The following is a 20,021-nucleotide window of genomic DNA, read 5'->3' as shown; positions in this document are numbered from 1 at the left end:
TGCAAACAGTGCAGTCAATATGTCTTGGGACTTGACACAATTTTTGTTCCTTTGGCTCTGTTCTGTCAACCATTGGATTGAAAATGAAATAATGAATATGAGGCTAAAGTGCAGACTGTCAATTGGATGTGTAGGAATTGCATCCATTTTTATAGATAGTCGCCCATTACTAAATTAGATGCATAGTACAGAGCTCTCTATCACAAAAACCCTTGCATTTCTTGAATGCAGTTAGCAATAACAACACTCGCCTTCTGCCTGCCTCTCCTCACTCTCCTGCAGGCTAATTGGGCATGAGGTATCCTTTCCCATTACAGAAATGTGATTATTTTTTCGCAAACATAGACACTTCCTGCACTTTAGAGCTGCCAGAACAGTGCTGACTCACACCACGGAAAACAGTCAGCCGCTCTTCACTTCAGGAGAGGAGAGTTCCTCACTGAGTTTCACATTCAGAGCCAATACTCCAGTCCAGTAACTACAGCTTTCTGCGGTGGCGACTAGGCACGGCGACTCATATTCAAAATCAAGTCAGCTGTGTTACTACTGTGGTCGGGGCCCTCAGACGAGCTTTGCCGTAGATGCTCCATTAACCTGTTAAGAGTGAGCACATCCACCAACACTGTGCCCATAAAAACATAACCCAAAGGCATCACATTCCCTTTTACTGACCAGAAACTGAATGACCGCCTTTTTAGTTTGCAACTGCTGCCTTTCTTTGTAGTAATCAGGGGCAGTCTGTAGCCTAGTGGCTAAGGTTCATGACCGGAACCCGGAAGGTTCCTGGTTCAAAACCCCCTGATGCCGCGACAAGATCTGCACAGCTGTTGGGCCCTTGAGCAATGTCCTTAATCCTGCATTGCTCCAGGGGGGATTGTCCTCTGTTTAGCTTCAGCTAAATAAGTAGTTATTTAATTTATTCATACATCTCAGGGGGTCTTATAAAGTTTTGAGTTCAATTGGGCTCCTGCGAGATGGCAAATTGCCTTGGTATGCAACTTTCACCCTGTCACCATGGAAACCATAGCATCAACAGCCAAGCTACTTTGACCTTAATTTATTATTTGTACCAGAGCTCCACTGACAAAGCCCCAAAAGAGTAAAAACTATTTTTATGCAAGACGATTGCTTATGCTACTGTTGTGCCACTGTGTGTTGTGAAAGCGATTTTTGTTTAACAGCCTTCACAAGTGCAAGTGACTTCAAAATTCTTAATTCGGCCCCGATGCCCCACTTGCCCATTTTGGGTAATTCCAGGAAAATTAAACCTTTTGATCTTTCGGAAACTGTATATCTGACACTCCTAATGTAACCTTGGAGCTATGACCACAGGTATACTTTTGAGCCTTTTGGGGTACGCACCTTGACCAACAATTTAACAACCATGAATGGTAAAAACAATATCCTGTTCTCATTGTAACCAGAAAGACTTACTCTACAGCATTGGTCATGTTTGAATATTTTGACTGAATTCTTTATTAAGAAATTATTCATTATGAATTTACATTATAGTCTAATTATCTCAAAACTATTTTTAAAAAATTAATATGTTGTTCAATATAGTCCAATGTATTCACAAGCCCATAGACAGAGTGGGACCTCTAGTACGTTTTGTTTTACAGTTGGGGTAATTGATGGGTTAAAGCAGAGGTGCACAGCTCCGGTTCGGTTTCTGTTCCAATTAATTACCTTCGGTTAAATTTTCTGACAGTTCTATAAACAATGCTGGTTCGCTCATGTAACTGAGTACAGTAAAATCTTTAGGATACACTTGCAGGCTGTAAGTGTAGCTGGTACTCATACAAATATCAGCTCAAGATTTGATTGAGCTAATGAAATAATTTAGAGCAGAAGTTGGCACAAAATCTTGAAACGGATCAGCCCTTGTTGTGCTCCTCTGTGTTAAAGGAACAGTTCACCCTTAACGACTGATAAAAGTTGATCAAATTATGCTTTGATTGTCTGATAGGTTGCTTCTGACCTGTTTTCACCAAACTGTTAGGAGATTGATTTTCTTTTTTTTTCTTTTTTTTACTGACTCCCCCATATTTTGTCTCCTAATTAGCACAATATTTCAGCCAGGAGGTTCAGTGAAATCTGCTGGCTGAGGTCATGGGTGGAAGAGACACCTGGCAGGACTTTTACTTTCCAAACCCTGAGCACTCCTCTGGGAATGTGTTTTGGCTCAGTCCACAGCCCGACTATGTTCAAGGTTACAAGCAGCACTGAGAGCTCTCCCTGGTTCAACACTCCACCTTTTCCTTCACCCAGCGGTTGACCTTCAATCAGTGTAAACCAGTTCTTGATGTGAAAGGAAATTAAGCTGATCCAAAATCAGCAGGGTGAATAACTGATCTTCTAACTGATCTTTAGGGGCTGTACTGGATCTGCCCAAATGGCAGGTACTGCCGTGCCCTGAAGTAAAGCCTAGCTGTCCTTCACTGGACGTGATGGCAGATTTGAAAGTGTAGCTATGGTCAGAGTGAGGGATATATATTATATTGATGAAGCTGTAACAATCAATACAAAATCTCAAGAAACACATTTCCAAAGGATAATGTTGGAATTTTGTTCCCAGAACTAGGCTTGATATCCATAATTAACAGAACTTGAGTCAATGGATATAAAGCTGTAATTCTCCACTTTTGAAATGTTTTTTCAGAACAATTCCTCAATTCACTATAACTCCCTCAGATTATGTACTGTAATGCGAGTCATTCTGGGAGCCCGTGCATAAAGTGCATTGCAAGGCAAGCCGTTTTAAAGTGATATTTCAAATGATCTATTTCCCAACAAGTTCAATAATGTATTATGATCCTCCATAAATATTTAAATATCTATGCTGAATTTCCCTGTAAGATATGCATGCATGTCTATACGTGTAACATGTTTTACAGTCGTCATTAAAACTTTGAAGCCCCAGTCAGAATTTTGTTTACCATGTACTCTGGTCTTAAGGTTACATCTGTACACTGCTCTATCAAAAAAGCACATGATCTCCAATACCTGGAATCACTCAGTGATTTTAAAAGGAACTACTAAGGGTGAACATATGCATGCATGTGCACATAGGGACAAGTACGTGTGGAGCCATGTGTCATCGGAGCATGTATCATTGTAAATTCATCCAGTTTGTGTTCGGAGCTGGAAGGCTGTGCAAGACTGGCCTAATGGTGAGATAACTGAATGTCTCCCTCCCTGCCCCATGCCCACTATCTGTGAATGTCCATCTCCATAACCCTCCTTCAGAGAGGCTCAATCAGCTCTTTCAGCTTTTGACACCATAATGCATGGGTCACACTGCAATGTAATATCTCCATTTGCCAAAACAAACATACATTTATAGTTAAATAAGCAGTCATGATCAAATATTAAATATGTGTGAGTTAGCCTCTGGTAGTTTCACAAGGTCAGAGTTTTTACAGGTGGTCGTGTCCAGTCTTTGTGCCTTGATTAATGTTCCACAGTCATTTCTAGAGACAGCAGCTCCTGGTGAGCTAAGTCACGGTGCTAATGGTGCCCTGGCTCCTCCAGCTCCATGGAGAGTTTGGGATTCAGACGAGGTCAGACGCAATGCTCCAGGACCATGATGGACGAAGGCAGCTGGGCCCAGACCAAGGTCTCTGAAACGCCTGTGTGTGACACGACCCGATCCTCCTCCCACGCTAACCTGCCGTGCTGCCACTGGCAACTGTCATCTGCTCATTTGTCAGGCGATGCGAGGGTCACTTTGGAGTCAGGGGCCACAAGCAAACATCCTCCTGTTCAACTTCCCTGCTGTCTGCGTGGCTCACAAACCTGGGCCCTTCTGCTGATCTATGTTTAGCACCGACAGTGCAGCACTGTAGCGTCTGTGTTTAATACGTGCAATGTGGTGTTCTACAACATAATCAGTCAATCAATTTTATTTTTATATAGCAGTCACCACAACAATATGCTCCAGAGTGCTGAATACATTAAAAACATTGGCAAAAGAGAAGCAGGTCACGGTTCAGCTACTGAGATACAAACACAATTTAGATGGTCCACATAGCCCAGCACTCTGTAGTGCGGTTTCTGCATTTAGCATCTACCATTCATATAACTGTTGTGTGGTAGGTATCAGCATGTCTAATTCTGGATTTCAGCTTGCTCTGGCCTGTCGGTGAAAGTTTGTAATAAATAATTCCTGACATGAAGTCAGTTTCCCATGCACAGCTCTCACACGAACCATTTAAAAAAAGAAAATGCAATGGCAACAAATGGGAAGATGGCCATGAGTGCATTTCACAGCATACTCGGCCTTATCACTGCACTCCCAATCCCAGAGACATACATTTTCCCTTGCCTCATTTCCCATGTTTCTAAAGAAAATGTCTCAAGGGGCCATTACAGTATACATTTGAGAAAAGAATAACAACAGTCAAGACCGATAAAGATCAGGGATTTTCCTTTTAAGATACCACTATGGAAGAAAGTAGACTCACTGGATCTATTATGGGAACTGTCTATTTCAGGGATGCGGAATCTCTGAGATCTAGTCCAGGCTGCAGTGGCTCCAGCTCCATGTTCAGCATCATGTGCAGTATTTGGAAGCCACCACTTTCACCAGCGAGACCAAAATCCATCAGAATGAGCCACCACTTTCACCAGCGAGACCAAAATCCATCAAAATGAGCCACCACTTTCACCAGCAAGACCAACATCCATCAGAATGAGCCACCACTTTCACCAGCGAGACCAACATCCATCAGAATGAGCCACTGCATTACAGGTTTTCTTGGAAACAGAAAGAATAAAGCTGCTTTCACAAGAATCAAAGGCTGCGTTCAACGCAAGGCGATGACGACACATGAGAAGAATTGAGTACCACCAGCTGTTCAAACTTGAATCATACTTCCAGGAAGCCGCTGGTTCGGAAAACTGTAACAAGTGCTGATGTCTGCGGTCACAGAAGGCTAAATTGTGAACTCAGTTTGTGAAACTGAAAATCCTGGGTTCATCCTAAAATGTCAGCAATCTAATCGAGTTAAACCAGATAGCAGGCTATGTGAAATGGCCCTGGGCTCCATGTTAAAAATAGCAAACTACACTCAGTGAGCACTTTATTAGGTATTTATTATTTGGACTTATTTTTTGGACTTATTCAGTCTTCTGCTGTAGCCTATTGACTTACAGGTTTGACATACTGTATGTTCAGAGGTGCTATTCTGCAAACCACAGTTGTAATGCTAATGTTACATTACATTATTGGCATTTGGCAGACGCTCTTATCCAGAGCGACGTAAAACAAAGTGCATACCCATAACCAGGGATAAGTTCGCTGAAACACCCTAGAGGGAAGTACAATTTCAACTGCTACCTGTACAACAAAGATAAGGACGAGGGCCTTTTTTTTTTGAGAACAAAGAAACAAACAAACAGAGCAAAAGTGACCAAAGTTAACTATCCAAACACTGCTTACCTAGCCAACTAAAAATACCGATACACAAAGCAAGTCACAGAGACAACAATTAAGGTTCACAGGGAGGTAGGGAGGGATGGGGAGAGGTCCTGCTTGAAGAGCTGTGTCTTCAGCTTGCGCTTGAAGGTGGGGAGAGATTCTACAGTTCTGACCTCAACGGGGAGTTTGTTCCACCACCGTGGAGCCAGAACAGACAGTAGTCGTGAGCGTGAGGTGGAGGTTCTGAGAGGGGGAGGTGCCAAGCGGCCTGTGGAGGCTGAACGAAGAGGTCAGACAGGGGTGTAGGGTCTGATGATTTTTTGTAGATAAGCTGGGGAAGACCCTTGGAACTGCTTGGAAGGCTAGCACCAATGTTTTGACCTCATGTCAGTTTTGACCAGTTTGACCATTCTCCTCTGACCTCTCTCATTATCAAGGCATTTCAAAATCCCTCAGTGACTTTTCATTGATCACTACCTATATGACTTGCTTCAAAATCACTTTGTAACTATCCCTTATAAATCCTTATCAAGATAAAATGAAAACAACTACGGAAATACTCAAAATATGTGAAGAAAAAATCAAACATGAAACATTTGTAGTCGGAAACTATTTAACCAAATTTGCAGAACTGGAGGTAATGGCAAGTTATGCCCATCAGAGGGTCTATGGGGATTATTATTACATATTATTACATATGAAATATATATTATTATTTTTCATTCCATTTTTAATTATTATACTGAATTGAAAATGTAGTTCAGTACAATAAAATAATTTTTGCACAGCTCAAAAATCTGGTTTGAGAAAAAAAGATTTTGTCTTACAAGTAAAGTGAAAATTTCAAATATAAATCAATGTTTGTGATGTACTTCCCTGAATAAAAAAGATGCAGACAGTTGATGTTGTTTTTCAGGTTGTGAAATTATTCCTAATAGATAATCGGTCTCAACAAGCCCTCCCTTGTCAGGCTTCCTGGCAGCACATGCACAGTCTAGAGTGGATCAATGCTGATGGGCACTGAGTGTGTGTGTGTGTGTGTGTGTGTGTGTGTGTGTGTGTGCATGTATGCATAAGTGGGGCAAAGCCAACACAAATAGTATCTTTTAATGAAAAATACATGGAGACAACATGCTTTAAAGTGATGTAACAAAAGTTGTAGAGCAGTGAAAAGCAGTATGCTATCCTAATGCCCAGAAACAAAGCACAGAATAAAATAGTAATAGTAAGATAATAAGAAAATAATCCAAGACATTCAGTCTCAAAGGTTCCAGTGTCATGTCCCTTAAATCATTTGGTAATGACTCATGCTCTTCGCCTTTATTGTGTACCACCTCAGTAAATCTGAGCAATCCCATGTGTGTCTGCTATGAGAGAGAGTCACAACAGTTGACGTGGCATCAAAACACTAAATTCCTTGAGGGATCGTTGATGCCCAATTTGGCAGCAATGATAAGCCTGGCATTGCAGACAGCTCAAAATTAATGCAGAGTTATACGACCCTGAAAGTTACCCTTGTTTAAAGATGACTTTTCCTATGTATCTAATCACATCACAGCTTTGTATGAAGCTGGCAGATGTAAACATTGGGTGTAGTCAAAAAATGATTTGCCTGATTGTGTCTATCACGGGGAAGTAACATTCTACAAACAACAAAATAAAAGAGCACTGATTGGCTTTGATGAAACAAAAAAACAACCTGGATGGGCGCAGTTTTGTACAATAATGGATGGCGATGTCCATTTGTGTTTTTACCCCAAATACCTGCAGGAGCTGATGAGCCCATGAACATCTTCTCCTCCATCACTGCAGGAGGCAGCACACAGCCATCTTATAGAGCACAACTGCCAACCGCCAAATCTGCATAGTGCTTTACTGAGCCTACCCAACCCTCCTGTGGCCCATAATCACTTTCCATTTCCAGCCTGAGAACCTGAAAGAACCAACATTGGTTCATACTAATGTGACAGTAGAAGAACCCACCACCTCATCTTCTACAATCCCCAACTCCTCTTCAACCTCCCCAGCAGCTCTCCTGTGACCCTTCTCTTCTCCTTAACCTGATAAATGTGTTGTTGTGTGTAGTCACAAAGGCACAGACACCAGTCCAGCTGATTAGCCTCACCGCTCCATGTAGCGCGGGGCACAAATCAATGCTGATCTCATTTGGCTGCAGTCGTCACGCTGCTCTAATCTACTGAAGGGCTACATGTTTGCTCTCGAAGCAGCTTCTCTTTAACATCCTGCTACTAGCAGCATGCAATGAAGTCTGAGAACCTGAAAGAACCAATAATAACTCATACTAATGCTACAGTAGAAGAACCCACCACGCTGTTACTCAGATACTATCATAACCAAAATGGCAGCCATTGCCCACAGGCTAAAACTGTATTCCACACTACAGATAGCATACTCCACAAAGCTGGATAGAAACAAGACAGAAAATGCACAGTAATTGCGCCAGTGAACATATGCTAAACACCAGCGTTGTAATGGAGGTGGGGGGGGGGGGCAGAATACAGACACGCAGCCATAGACGAAGTGCAGCTCTACTGGGGTGCTGAGTGCACCTGGAGCAGGAGATGGGGGGGGGGGGGGGTCTGAGTCACATTATGCTGAAAGGCTCCTAATGCACTCGGGATTAGCAGAGGCTGGGGCTTCAGGAAACAGCATCAATTATTTAAGTGGCAAATAACTATGGAGTCAGGAATGCACTGCTTTCCAAAAAAAAACAATAGTTTCCCCTCTCATACCAATAACAGCATTAATGGCATCTCCCCCTTAAAACCATCAATGGCACCAACAGTTCCCGCATTCATAGCGACTGCAGTTTCACCAGCCGTCTCTTACACAGACAGCAGTCTCCCGGAGGGACTGTCTGACAGGATCGGGATCTTATGAGTGTTTTCCTCCCCGGCTCGTGCTCATGGATGTAAATGGATGCTATTGTTGCCAAAAAGCCCTTTAAGGGGCAGTAACTGGGTCCTGCTGGCTGCCCATAGTGCATGATCACTTTGGCTATTCTGATTCAATCATCTCCTTTGTCCCGCCGAGGAAAAAATAGACTGCGATCCGCAAATATTTTTAATCGATGAGTGAGAGCCTGCAGGTATAAACTGCACAAGGTACAAACTGAGAGAATTGGTACAGAGAGCATATACTTAGTGTTGGCCACATGAAGAATGTTTTTCATTGTTTAGTACATCCCACAGTAAAATGGAGAAACAGCGTTATCAGCTGGATTAAGCCTCACTCTTGATTTGCTGTGCTCACACTCTGCTCTGTATACAGTAAAACAGGGTCTGAAAAAGTGTCTTAAAAATGGCCGTCATTAATCCCTCTAGTTCCTCTGGTGGCATCGAAGAAACAGCAATCACTCTCTGGGAATAAAATACTTTGGCAGGAGATAATGGCATATTTATCTAATGGCAGGGGATTCCAGACAATCTTCTCAAAAACATGCAAAGGTTTTAGACATAACAGTGGTAAAGCAGTGAATGCTAATTCAGCAGTGGCCTAGTCTCATTTATTTTTCATTCCGACTGGATTGGTCTGTGGAGATTGGGGTTAAAATACGTCTTCTGCTGGAAGAACAAATAGTGAATTGACGTACAAGTTATAATTGTAATACTGTTTCAGTTATTGTGAATTAATATTTTGTCAGAAAGACACACTGACATATTCACTCTTTTTATATATAACTCTCCATCATATTAATGTTGATCACTGACAGACTCTGTCTGTGACCCTCAAAACAGACTCAATACATTCATATGAAGTCCAACAGCCACACAAACAGCAGCAGCAGCAGCGACAGAACAAAGATAATAAAATCCATCATTAGGGGGGGTGGGCTAATTGTGATTCAGACCCAGGCAGTGTCTAGCAGCAGGGTCCCTGCACAGAGGGGCAGGCGAGGCGGGGGAGAAGCCTCCGGGGAATGCCTGGCATCCGGGCCCAACGTGGCAGCCAGGGCCCTCCACCCCAGCCCCTTCACACAGCACACAATCCCGTTCTCTCAGCCAATCGGCAGCAGCCGCCGCGCCGCGCACAATCAGGCATTCACACGGCCGAAAGGCGGCCGGCCATTCGGCCTGACGCGGGGAGAGCGATTGGCCATGCTGTCGACGGCAGAGCGTGGGCCGCGGGGGGTAGGGGGATTCCTACACCGATGGCTCTTTCCCAGGTCATTAATCCCGACCCTGCAGGACAGAGAAAGGCCTGTGTGTTTCTGAACCGGGAGCAAAGGCCAAGAGGTTGAGTGCTACATAAATCTAACAAAAAGTATGATGCTCGCCACTGAATCTTTCAGCCAGTCAGTGCAGTGAATTATGTACTAACAGTGACATTCAGGAGACAGAAGAACGTATGTGTGTGCAGTAAATATCCTCTCTCCATTGCATGCTCTGCTGTAGTTTTGTGGGTACATGGTAAAGCTACAGGACTCACAGACTGAGAGGCGTCACATATTCTTAACATACTGTATTAGAATTTTTAGTATTTCTATCTATTGTGTTCCCCTTATTTATTTCCTTATTCCTTTTATTCTATTCATCTCTGCTGCTGTGAGAAATTCCCCCACAGGGATAAATAAAGAGCTGTCTATAAATAAAGAACTATCTATGCCTTCCTGAGATCATGCCATAAATCTGGGTCTTGTGTCAATTTATTACACCAATTCTGCAGTTAACAAGCTTCTGGGCATGAGTTACACATTCGTTTGGGGTTTTCCCCGATGTAGTTGTGTTCCCTGTGCTTATTCTTTTTCTGAACATAATCTCATCCATTTCGTTATGGCTGTTACATGGGGCGATAACTTAATGTGGAAGTGTTTATGACGCCTCGCACCGCAACCCAGTCTATTTTCAAAATTAGAAACTACTTTAATTTGGATGCAGTGGGATGGTAATGTGATATTTGATAATATCAACAAGGATATGATATGATGGAGGATCAATTTAAAACTGCAGTCAAACAGTTTATGCTTCTGTCAGCTTCTCTTGTCCTACTTTATGTTTAGTGTGTTTAGTGTTTAGTGTTTAGTGTGATGGCAAAAAGGTTTGTTGAAAACCTGCACTTGTTGAAAACCTGCACTTTGAAAGAAGCCATTCAAAACTGCAGTGAAATTTCCAAGACTTTTGTTAAGACTAATGTAGTTGTTCACATGAATTAATTGACAGTAAATCCATAGTAAAGGCTCAGAATTCAGGGTTTGTTGATTGTCTTGTGGTGGAAGATAGACATTCTTGGCTGTCCAGACTGCAGTGGGGGTTCTGTAATAAAATGTATTTGAAAATCTTCTCTATATAACAAACCACATTCAGCATTCAATTAATTACTGTTTACATACTGTTTCTACAGATCGCTGTGCCTTTCCCTTGTAGAAATGGACCAATATTTCCTTCTCCCACACTTCGAAGATACTTAAAAAGTAAGATGGAGGAGTTAACATATGCGTTTGAATAAACCAATCACAAGACAGAGGAACCTTTTATTAAGTACACCAGCTCATTAATGCAAATATCTAATCAGCCTATCATGTGGCAGCCAAACAATGAATCAAAGCATGCAGACATAGTCAGACCAAATATCCGAATGTTGAAGAAATGTGACTTTGACCTTAGCATGACTGTTGGTGCCAGACTGTGGAAATTGCTGATCTCTTGAGATGTCCACGCACAACAGTCCCTAGATTTTACAGAGAATGGTGCAAAAAACAAAAAACATCCAGTGAGCAGCAGTGCTGTGGGCGAAATGCCTTGTTAATGAGTGAAGTCAGAGGAGAGGGGCCAGACTGGTTCAAGCTGACAAGAAGGCGTCAGTAACTCAAATATCCATATCGTAACGACAGTGGTATACAGAAGAGCATCTCTGAAAACATAAACACGTCAAACATTGAAGTGAAAGGGCTATTTCAGCAGTGTTTATGTCCATTACAAATGTACCTTTGAGATATGGTTTATCTTACCAAGTTTTACACTGTTTTTTTAAGATTGCAATTGATTCTTTGTTTTAAAATGGCAAAATCCCTTATGTTACCAACAATATTTTGCTCACAGATGGAAATGAACTCAGTTCTTCTTTCCTTTGCATGGTATGTATCGTGTTCTGCCCACGTGCAAATGTTTTTCCTGTAATTCCACTGAGCTGAAGTATGTCACCTTTCACTTGAGTTCATGGGAAACTCAGAGAACCACTTTTTCCCACTAGCCAACTCCAATACCCAGTATGGCAGAAAAGAGCTAACCAATAACAATGCTTTTTTATAAAGAGAAATATGCAGTTTTTTCAAAACATTGTGCCAAAATGGACAATGAATACGTAGCGTTATACCACCCCCAATTATACTACCAGCTCCAGCAATTCCTCATACAGACCAACTCTCATAAGAAACTATTGCATTTCCCTACTTCCTCTCACTGTCCACCATTTGCCAGCACTCTGAGCTGATTAAATGTACACAAATTAATTATTTAAAACCTCTTCATATTGCCAGAAGGAAAAAAAACAATAAGGGAAAATGGTAGCCTATAAAAGGACACATCTCAGGCCAGCAGAAAGTATGCATATCAAAACATCAACAACAGATTATATATGTGAGAGATAAGTGGCTTAGCTTGGATGGTCCTGATTAAAAGAAGCATCCCTGCTCTGTTACGACATCCTATTCCTCTGTTTATCCGCAGTACATGAGGTTGCACTGAAAGATTACACAGTAAAATCTCCATGACCTCTACGGAATCTGAACATTCTCACACCTTACACAGGTTTATACGCTGCTCAGTGTGTGACTTGCACCAAATATTTAAATGTTCAAAATATTTCATGACCATTCAAATATTTTTCGATTTTCATTTCCATGTGGAAAATGTACATGTACAAAAAATGTTTTACTTTACTTCCTGAATTGAAATGCTGAAATATTGGAAGATTTCATCTACGGTATTTCAAAGCATTCAAATAGATATCTGAAATATTTTTTCTTTAATTTTCAGAGGTCATTTGAAATACTCTCAGCAGTTAAATTCCAGTAATTTAACCCATCATTGTCCATGTGAGGCTCGTAAATGGCCACTCTCCTCTGACGTCTCTCATTAACAAGGTGTTTCCATCTGCAGAACTGCTGTTTTTTGCACCATTCTTTGCAAACTCTAGAGACTAGTGTACATAAAAATCCGCTGTTACATCAGCAGTTACATAAATAATCAAACCACACTGTCAGCCACAACAGACATGGACAAAGTCACTAAGATTACATTTTATTTGATTGGTTTCTGTATTTGACCCTGGTCTGGAAGAAGGTATGGGAATCTTCAATGACTGAGAGTGGGGGGGCTGAGGTTAGTATGGGTGAGGAAAGGCAAGTATGCCTGAGTGTTTGAGGCAGTGGTTGAGTTTGGGGTTACTGTGGTATAAAGTTTCAGCCATTTGAGACCCTCTCTGTAATGGGTTAAACTCCAGGTGTGTGCAGCTGTTTCCTTTTCTCAGCAGAGTTTCTGCTTATTAGTTGTCTGGAACAAACAAAGGCTGGGGTAGGTAAAAGCCTGTGGCAACCCAAACAGACCCATGAGTCCCACAGGCTGGTCTCCAGAAACAGTCATCATCAGCCTGTCAAAGTCTGGTGCCACTCAGAAAATGAATAAAAAACCAGGACTACACACAAACAGGACTAAAGGCAAGACGACTCGACCCATGTTCAAACAAACACGTTGTTTTTGCTCTGTAATTTGAATTCTAATAGGTAACAGCATCCTAGGATCCTATTTCCTGCCTGCATACTGCTCACTGTTGGTCTATGTTGCTTTTCTTCATCTACTACAGTAATGAAATTAGCCTACAAACTCATTCAAAAAACAACATTATTCACACAGCACGGCACACTTTCTTTACACCACAGTCTGAGTTAATGAAATATTCAGAAGCTCAAGAAAACGCTGTTCTGTTATGTTGTTCATGATTATAGCAGCAAGGGCACTGTATGAACATGTATAGACTATAGATGTAAAGACTATACTTTAATAAGCACAACTTTAGGCTTTTATGTTCTCATGGTCTGTCGAAATGCTGATGCATTCCACAAAGTGGTACAATAAAGGGAATGGCATGGACGATGTATGTTTAATTCTGTAATGATAAAGCAAATCCTGGAAACGTTGCTTCTCTTCTAAAGGAACGCAGAGGATAAACACAATCTCCTCTTGAACGGCTACAGATCAATATAAATTCAACTTTCAGATCTAGACACTCTATTAGTCTAAGCCAAGACTAATACCTGCTGTTGAAGATAGGTGCTCACTGACAAACAGCAAGACGAATCCCTACTGGCAAACAGAAGATCAGAGGTCCTGTTGGGCTTCATTTGTTTGCTCTCCTGCTGCCAATTTATCTTCCAACAATCATAGCACACACAAAGGCCTACAAAAAAGATGCTTTTCATATTGCGAGCAGGAAACAAACTGCTGTTGATGTGATTCTAATGAATATGTAATTTCTCAATTTAGCAAATCTCCTTCACAAGAAATCCTTTGTTAACGGGGCTTGGAGTGGAATTCTTCATCTGAATACCCCTTATGAATGACTCCCACACAAGAAGCAGACAGCACTGGTCTTCAAACAGGGTCTCCTTGGAGGACAAGCTCCAGTGACTGTTTATTGTTTTCACTCAGAAGCCAAGCGGCACTACAGAGATGTCGAGGAGAGCCTTGCCTAAGTTCCAACTGTCGCACATCAATGTTGCTCATACAACTTGGCTTATTTATGCCTAAATGTTTTCGATGCAATGATACTGTGTAAATGTTACACTGAGATGAGAGAAAATAATGGAACTGATGAAGGCAATTGGGGTAAAACTTCATTGTTAATTGCTTTTCAAATTTCAATTTATTTTTACTGAAAACAATCGTAATATGGTCTAGGTAACTACTGCAAATTTACACCTACAATCTACACCTTCGTCTGCATAGAGATGAATGCATCCATAAAATATTTGTCCTTATTAGGGGTCAAACAACTGTCATATCAATGTTTGGATTCAAATGAACTGAAATAAATGTTCATTAATACCCACATTTTACTGTGTGAGTATCACAATACAAATTTTGTTGGCAGCACTGAAAACTCAAGACACAATACATGTGTGTCCACAAATTTTGGGGGGGGGGGTGACGGGGGGGTGACACCACCCATTTGGAAGGAGATAATCTACCCAGTTTTCTATTGTTTGAGACCCGAGCTAATTGCATGGTTTCCCACTGGAAATCTGGGTATTTTCCTGTTTGAACAGGTCTCGACCCTGTCATGTGAATACAGTATTACACCGACACAGACACCCGGGTGATATGTAAACAGGAAGAAAACCCTACACTACCGACTCCAACTGGCACTGAAGATACACCGGCGGGAAAGAGACATACTGGCAAACCCCTGCAACATTATTAAAAGGTTTGTATAATGCATTACATTTCAGTTTCTCAATCCCTCTGCAGCATGCAGGCGCTAAAGCTGGCACAGTGAATTTAAAGCCCCCCGCATGATGCACAGCCCCGCTGATATACTGCCCCGATTCACAGTTTCCCCTCCGATGGAGTCGGGCAGCTTGCGGCCTCTTTGTTGCTGCACTATCGCTCAAGAGCAGGCTTGGGGAATGGGAACAGCGTGTCATTGTGCGCTCAGAGGTCAAACGCTGTTCTCAGGCTGTCCGCACTGCTGGCTCTGCTGGCCGCGGTTGGGACAGGGCCCGTGTGAGCTCTCAAAGCAAAACTCAAAAGCCCAGTTGAACTGGTAATTGGACGGTGTCAGGGGGAATTACATTCTCTAGACATTCTTAGCAGATGAGTCTCCCACTTCAACATAGTCATATCTGAGGGCCCGTGGATCAAGGCTTTTCTGAGAAGCAGATTCACATATGAGTAACAAACAACTTCCTTAGTAACCGCATACACACTCAGTGATTACTTCATTAGGCTAATGCAAATATTTAGATCGGCCAATCATGTGGCAGCAAATAAATTAAAAAAAGAATGCAAACTTGGTCAAGAGGTCCAGCTGTTTTTCAGAGCAAATGTCAGAATGGGGAAGGAATGTGATCTAAGTGAGTTTGATCATGGAATGATTGTTGGCACCAGACAGGGTGGTTTGAGTATCACAGGAACTGCTGATCTTCTGGTATTTTCACTCACAACAGTCTATAGAGTTTGCAAAGAATAGTGCGAAAAGCATCCGGTGAGCAGCAGTTTTGGAGGCAGAAATGCATTGTTAATGAAAATGCATTGTTAATGAAAGAGGTCAGAGGAGGTCCAGACTGGTCAAAGCTGAAAGGAAGGTGACAGTAATGCAAATAACCACACATTACAACAGTGGTATGCAGAACAGCATCTCTGAACACACAACGTGTAGTTCATTATTTTTGTGTATAACTTAATATAATAATCATTTTTAAGTTGAGTATGTCAAATTTGTGGCACAGATGGTGCGGTGGATAGCACTGCCGCCTCACAGCAAGGAGGTCCTGGGTTCAAATCCCAATCGTCCCATTCTATGTTCTCCCCGTGTTCGCGTGGGTTTCCTCCAGGTACTCCGGTTTCCTCCCACAGTCCAAAGACATGCAGGTTAGGCCGATTGGAGAGTCTAAATTGCCCATGGGTATGAGTGTGTGAGTGAATGGTGTGTGTGCCCTGTGATGGACTGGCGACCTGTCCAGGGTGTATTCCTGCCTTTCGCCAAAGGTATGCTGGGATAGGCTCCAGCCCCCCTGCGACCCTGTTCAGGATAAGCAGGTTAAGATAATGGATGGATGGATGGATGTCATATTTGTAAGACTTAACCTAAGAATAGCACAGATTAGCATAATTTTGGCAGTCACGGCCAGTCTCAGCCACGTACACACTTTTCCTGTAGCTCACAGATACAGCATTTGGCAAAACCACCACTTCCCGGAGAAAAAAAAAATTGTTGGCACGTTGCTCCAAAAAATGTTTGTATCTTTAAATAGAATAAAGAATTTAAAATATCATTAAAAAAAGGATCAATCCGACCGTGAATTTGACACTCGTGGTCACCACATTCTCCTGCCTTCCCTGCCTGTAATGGAGACCTGTGGCACAGCCCTGGTGTATCCTCATAGATGTTCCCTCCGAGTTGCCTGGGCTGGGGCAAACAAAACCCCACGGCATCCCCGCTGTCCCCCAGGGCTCTGTCCTCGGTTCTCTCCTCTGATCCCTCTACATCAAACCCCCTGACATTTTGAGATGAAACAAAAATCACAAACTAAAGCTCAGCCTGGCAACGACTGAGATGCTCCACTTCCCCCCTACCTGACCTCTCTTTCAGCCTAGGTGACCCCGCTCCTGCAACAACTGAGACAACACCCTGAGCATTACGCCGGTAAGACACCTATGCAGATTCTTATTCTATAACGTCCAGAGATACTATCGCTTCCTCCCCACCTACTCATCCCAGCTTCTGGGTCAGCCTCTCCCCCTTCACTACTGCAGTTCTCTCCCTGCAGCTCATCTGGTCTTTCACCTCCCAAAACGCGCCCTCATCACCCCTTCCTCACTACTGCCCTCCCCTGGTAACCACTAGTGCTGACCGTATAACCATGACGCGAGCATACCAGGCCAGCACGAGGACTGCCCCTTCGTATTGTCTGAAGATCAGTGGACAGTACACACCGGTCGACAACCTTGGAACAGCTGCCTCCCCCCCTCTGCAAGTCTGCACCTGCCGGCGATGTCTGCTGACTGTTCTGGCCCCTCTGCGGTGGGCTGAGCTTCCCAGTCAGAACAGCCATTTTGCCATGACACCGACCGGAAACACACCTCTTCTGACAGCACCTTCACCCCAACCCTCTCTCACACTTTTACCCAGTCACAACAGCTCTAACTTCTGCTTTTGTTTTCAGGGCCTCCGGTTCTTTGCTGTTGTTCATTTACTGTACTTTACTGTACTCGTTTATGAAATTTTGTTCTTGTTTCTACAGCTTGGTTTAATGTTCAGTGGCATAGTTGTAAAACTGACAATTGGGTGTGCAGTTCTTGCACTATACTCCCCCCCTCCAGGGAACCACTGCACACCGTCTCAGATCCTTGCCTTTGTGTTTGCACTCTCTGGATAAGTGTCCACTAAATTCCAGTGAAGTAAAGCAGAGTGAGTAATGTAATGTGGAGGCTGCCTATGATATTCTTCACGGAAAGCCTGATATGGACACACACTAGTGATATCCATGTGCACACACAACACACAAGATCATGTAATGCAATGCATTAATGCAGAATCAGATACACTAACACAGGAACACAGATGTACCCATACAAACAAATATATGCCCACATCCACTTGCACACAATGAGCTGAAACTTTGGTTAGCTTCAAACTCAAATATATAATATAACTTGCTCAGGTGATCATTTATCATCTTGAAGCATTTAAAATTGTGTAATTTTAGACCCTACAAGAAGAAACAGGTTATTTAGATGTGAGCTTGTGGCTGTGTGTTCGGTTGGGCACACCTATTACAGTGTGGTAGTAATAGTGTGGCAAACCTCAGAGGCCTAAACCAAGATGGATCTATTATTGATCTGCTATGTACTGTACAGTGTTTAACAGTGATATTGTTCACATTTCGTAATAGAAATTGCCTTGTAACTAAGCCTACTGTTTAGACTGCTCAGCTACAAATTTGGTGACACTGATTGCCTCCATATCTGGTGACCAAAGCCATAAATCCACCCCAGAAAAGCTCTTTCGCCAGTTTGTTTCTCCCAGCATCCCTCTTGACGCAAGCAGGGGGATGTGAGGTGAGGTCCGAGGTGACCCAGTGAAGCCACAGCCGTCAGGAGAAGGAGCACAGGGAGGGAAAGTGTGAGATCAGGGATAAACGCACCGAGATAAGGAGGGAAAAAGCAAGGGATGGAGCACGGGGGACAGAGAGAGGAAGACAAACAAACACAGACGAACTGAAAGAGAATGTGAGCTGGAACTCTGATCCCTCTATCTAAACATGTTCACTCACAGCGCTGACAAAGTGCCACGCCCTGCTCAGTTTCTGCATCCCTGCCTGGTCAACCACAGGAAGTCACAGCCTAATTATCATTACATCTCCTTAGGGTTCAAGCCGACCACCAAACAAAAGTACTTAGAAATACAATATGAAAATGTATTTAGAGAAAATGAATGGTTCAAGCTTGTAGCACAATGAAGTTTCATAAGCACGTATTGTTTTCCTACGTAAATCATCACAAACTCTTACAATGCTGACAGTCATCTGGGAGTTTTTATCAAAGCAAGTACTGGGCAGATATTTAACCAAGGTCCTGTGGTCTGAGTGCTTCTGAAAGCAAAGTAGGCAAAATAGTGCAGTCTCCTGAGGACACTCAGTTCAGATAGTCAGCATAGAGCATCGCGCTTCTTATTCTCCACTGAGTGTTTAACACGCACCCACACGCACACACACACACACACACACACACACACACTTACACACATATGCACCACACACAGGTGTTTCCTCTGAGAAACAAAGGAGCTTATGTCAACATGAAAAATATCCTGTAACTAACAATGCTAAAATAATAGAGATATGTTCAATAAGACAATACGTTCTGCATTTTACTGACATTTTTTCTCATTATACTCTCGCACCTGTATCATGGGAAATGCATACCCTGTAGACACCCTAGGCTTAATCATTAAACGGACTCTTGTGTCCACCTCTGTATTTCTTTCCAAGTGAGCACATCTGTAAATTTAGGAATTTACACATTTGATGTCATTAAAATGCTCATCTATGATAGTGAAAGCAAACACTGTTTTCCTGATACTGAAAAACTGCCGCTGTCAGAAAAAATACAAATTAGGATGAACTGATCCTGGCGCTAAACTCTCCCTGCATATATCATGTTCGAATCAATAATAAAGCACACTGAAAAGCAATGCAGAATGTTTATCCCTGCACTGCGCGCTGCGGTGACTATTGTAAATAAAGTTTTCCCCTTTCTCACAGTTGTCATTTAACCAACTTTGCTTTAATGATAAATATTCAGAGAGATAAGTTGTTTAAAACACCATGAATTATATTGTCGTTGTCTACTTCGTGCACGCCTTTTCACGCAAGCTCAAAACATTCTCCTCTCTTACCTTGGCTACTTAATTAAGCACCCTACAGTGGTCGGATGTTCAGCATTTTGCATAGCACACGATAAATAATAACAATAAAATAAAAGGCTATATAAAGTCTTACCCTCTTCCACAATGCAGCAGTAAAATTACACATTAATATCTCCATGTAGTCCCTTATTATTTCTTCCAAGCCCACAATTTATGCACTGTTAATCAAAGACTGCAGCTCTCGCGATATGCACAACAAAGTTTGCAACTAATAAACTACTGGCAAACAGGCGACACAATTTGTGAGACAGATACCTTTCCTTCTTTGTCATTAAATTTGTTTTTACTTGCCTTGCCACGTCGCGAGGAATGCGCAAAGTGCCGCGAAGATGAAAGCCCTTTTTTGGAAAGCCATGATCCGCGTGTCTTATCCCGTGCAATGGGAGAATGTAAAGGTCGGTCCTCACACGCCTTGTAAGAGATAAGTGAGCCA

General features: G+C 42.5%; 1 protein-coding gene across 4 annotated transcripts in view; it reads right to left on the bottom strand.

The window, feature by feature from the left end:
* mcamb (melanoma cell adhesion molecule b) overlaps positions 1–20,021 on the bottom strand; it is a 32,581-nt gene extending 12,560 nt beyond the window's left edge. For all 4 annotated transcript variants that reach the window (XM_061218101.1, XM_061218099.1, XM_061218100.1 and 1 more), the window contains exon 1: positions 19,880–20,021. In XM_061218101.1, the coding sequence (XP_061074085.1) occupies positions 19,880–19,943 (64 nt within the window). In that variant the 5' untranslated portion in view covers positions 19,944–20,021. The remainder of the gene's footprint in view (positions 1–19,879) is intronic.

The sequence above is a fragment of the Conger conger genome, chromosome 13 (assembly GCF_963514075.1).
Source record: "Conger conger chromosome 13, fConCon1.1, whole genome shotgun sequence".
Classification (NCBI taxonomy): domain Eukaryota; kingdom Metazoa; phylum Chordata; class Actinopteri; order Anguilliformes; family Congridae; genus Conger; species Conger conger.
This window is presented reverse-complemented; position numbering and strand designations above follow the sequence as displayed.